The sequence below is a fragment of the Penaeus chinensis genome, chromosome 8 (genome assembly GCF_019202785.1).
Source record: "Penaeus chinensis breed Huanghai No. 1 chromosome 8, ASM1920278v2, whole genome shotgun sequence".
Lineage (NCBI taxonomy): Eukaryota > Metazoa > Arthropoda > Malacostraca > Decapoda > Penaeidae > Penaeus > Penaeus chinensis.
In genome coordinates, this window is record NC_061826.1 from 22,467,313 (window position 1) to 22,469,812 (window position 2,500).

The window sequence follows — 2,500 nt, forward strand, 5'->3', positions numbered from 1 at the left end:
AGCACTTCTACATCAACAAGCACTTCTACATCAACAAGCACTTCTACTTCTACTTCCACTTCAACGAGCACATCCACAACAACAAGTACTTCCACAAGAAGTACCTCCACGTCAACATTAACTTCCACACTGTCGAGTACCTCCACTTCAACTGTTACTTCAGAATGTATATGTATCTTGTCAACTACATCTACAATTTCAACTTCAACAAGTACTTCTACATCTACTTCCACTTCAACAAGCACTTCTACATCTACTTCCACTTCAACAAGTACTTCTACATCGACAAGTACTTCTACATCAACAAGCACTTCTACATCAACAAGCACTTCTACATCAACAAGCACTTCTACATCAACACGCACTTCTACATCAACAAGCACTTCTACATCTACTTCCACTTCAACAAGTACTTCCACTTCAACAAGTACTTCTACATCAACAAGTACTTCTACATCAACAAGCACTTCTACATCAACAAGTACTTCTACATCAACAAGCACTTCTACATCAACAAGCACTTCTACATCAACAAGCACTTCTACATCAACAAGCACTTCTACATCAACAAGCACTTCTACATCTACTTCCACTTCAACAAGTACTTCCACTTCAACAAGCACTTCTACATCAACAAGCACTTCTACATCAACACTCTACATCAACAGTACTTCTACAACTCATTCAACAAGTCACTTCAACAGCACTTCTCATCAACAAGCACTTCTACATCAACAAGCACTTCTAATCAACACTCTACTTACACTCAAGACTTCACACAAAAGCACTTCTACATCAACAAGTACTACTCTACAACTTCACACAAGTACTTCCACTTCAACAAGCACTTCTACATCAACAAGCACTTCTACATCAACAAGCACTTCTACATCAACAAGTACTTCTACATCTACTTCCACTTCAACAAGTACTTCCACTTCAACAAGCACTTCTACATCAACATCAACTTCTACATCAATCAACGTACTTCACATCACAGTCAACACTTCTCATCTCCACTTCAACTTTACACAAGTACTTCTACATCAACAAGCATCACACTCACAAGTCACTTCTACATCTACTTCTACTTCAACAAGTTACTTTCCACTTCAACAAGTACCTACTTCCACTTCAACAAGTACTTCTACATCAACAAGCACTTCTACATCAACTAGCACTTCTACATCTACTTCCACTTCAACAAGTACTTCCTACATCAACAAGTACTTCTACATCAACAAGCACTTTCTACATCAACAAGCACTTCTACATCTACTTCCACTTCAACAAGTACTTCTACATCAACAAGCACTTCTACATCAACAAGTACTTCTACATCTACTTCCTCTTCAACAAGTACTTCTACATCAACAAGCACTTCTACATCAACAAGCACTTCTACATCTACTTCCACTTCAACAAGTACTTCTACATCAACAAGCACTTCTACATCAACAAGCACTTCTACATCTACTTCCACTTCAACAAGCACTTCTACATCAACAAGCACTTCTACATCAACAAGTACTTCTACATCAACAAGCACTTCTACATCAACAAGTACTTCTACATCTACATCTACTTCCACTTCAACAACTACATCTACATCAACAAGCACTTCTACTTCTACTTCTACATCAACAAGCACTTCTACATCAACAAGCACTTCTACATCAACAAGTACTTCTACATCTACTTCCTCTTCAACAAGTACTTTACATCAACAAGCACATCTACATCAACAAGCACTTCTACTTCTACTTCTACATCAACAAGCACTTCTACATCAACAAGCACTTCTACATCAACAAGTACTTCTACATCTACTTCCTCTTCAACAAGTACTTCTACATCAACAAGCACTTCTACATCAACAAGCACTTCTACATCTACTTCCACTTCAACAAGTACTTCTACATCAACAAGCACTTCTACATCAACAAGCACTTCTACATCTACTTCCACTTCAACAAGCACTTCTACATCAACAAGCACTTCTACATCAACAAGTACTTCTACATCAACAAGCACTTCTACATCTACTTCCACTTCAACAAGTACTTCTACATCAACAAGCACTTCTACATCAACAAGTACTTCTACATCTACATCTACTTCCACTTCAACAACTACATCTACATCAACAAGCACTTCTACTTCTACTTCTACATCAACAAGCACTTCTACATCAACAAGCACTTCTACATCAACAAGCACTTCTACATCAACAAGCACTTCTACATCAACAAGCACTTCTACATCTACTTCCACTTCAACAAGTACCTTCTACATCAACAAGCACTTCTACATCAACAAGCACTTCTACATCAACAAGCACTTCTACATCTACTCCACTTCAACAAGTACTTCTACATCAACAAGCACTTCTACATCTACATCAACAAGCACTTCTACATCTACAAGCACTTCAACATCAACAAGTACCTCCACATCTACATCAACAAGCACATCTACGTCAACTTCCACTTCAACAAGC

General features: G+C 38.0%; 1 protein-coding gene across 1 annotated transcript in view; it reads left to right on the forward strand.

Moving 5' to 3' along the window:
• The window catches only part of LOC125027845, a 39,026-nt gene that overhangs the window by 23,898 nt on the left and 12,628 nt on the right, over positions 1 to 2,500 (forward strand). Inside the window, exons 12-15 of the mRNA XM_047616976.1 lie at positions 39 to 211; positions 669 to 826; positions 948 to 1,141; positions 2,090 to 2,170. Coding sequence (XP_047472932.1) covers positions 39 to 211; positions 669 to 826; positions 948 to 1,141; positions 2,090 to 2,170 — 606 coding nt within the window. The remainder of the gene's footprint in view (positions 1 to 38; positions 212 to 668; positions 827 to 947; positions 1,142 to 2,089; positions 2,171 to 2,500) is intronic.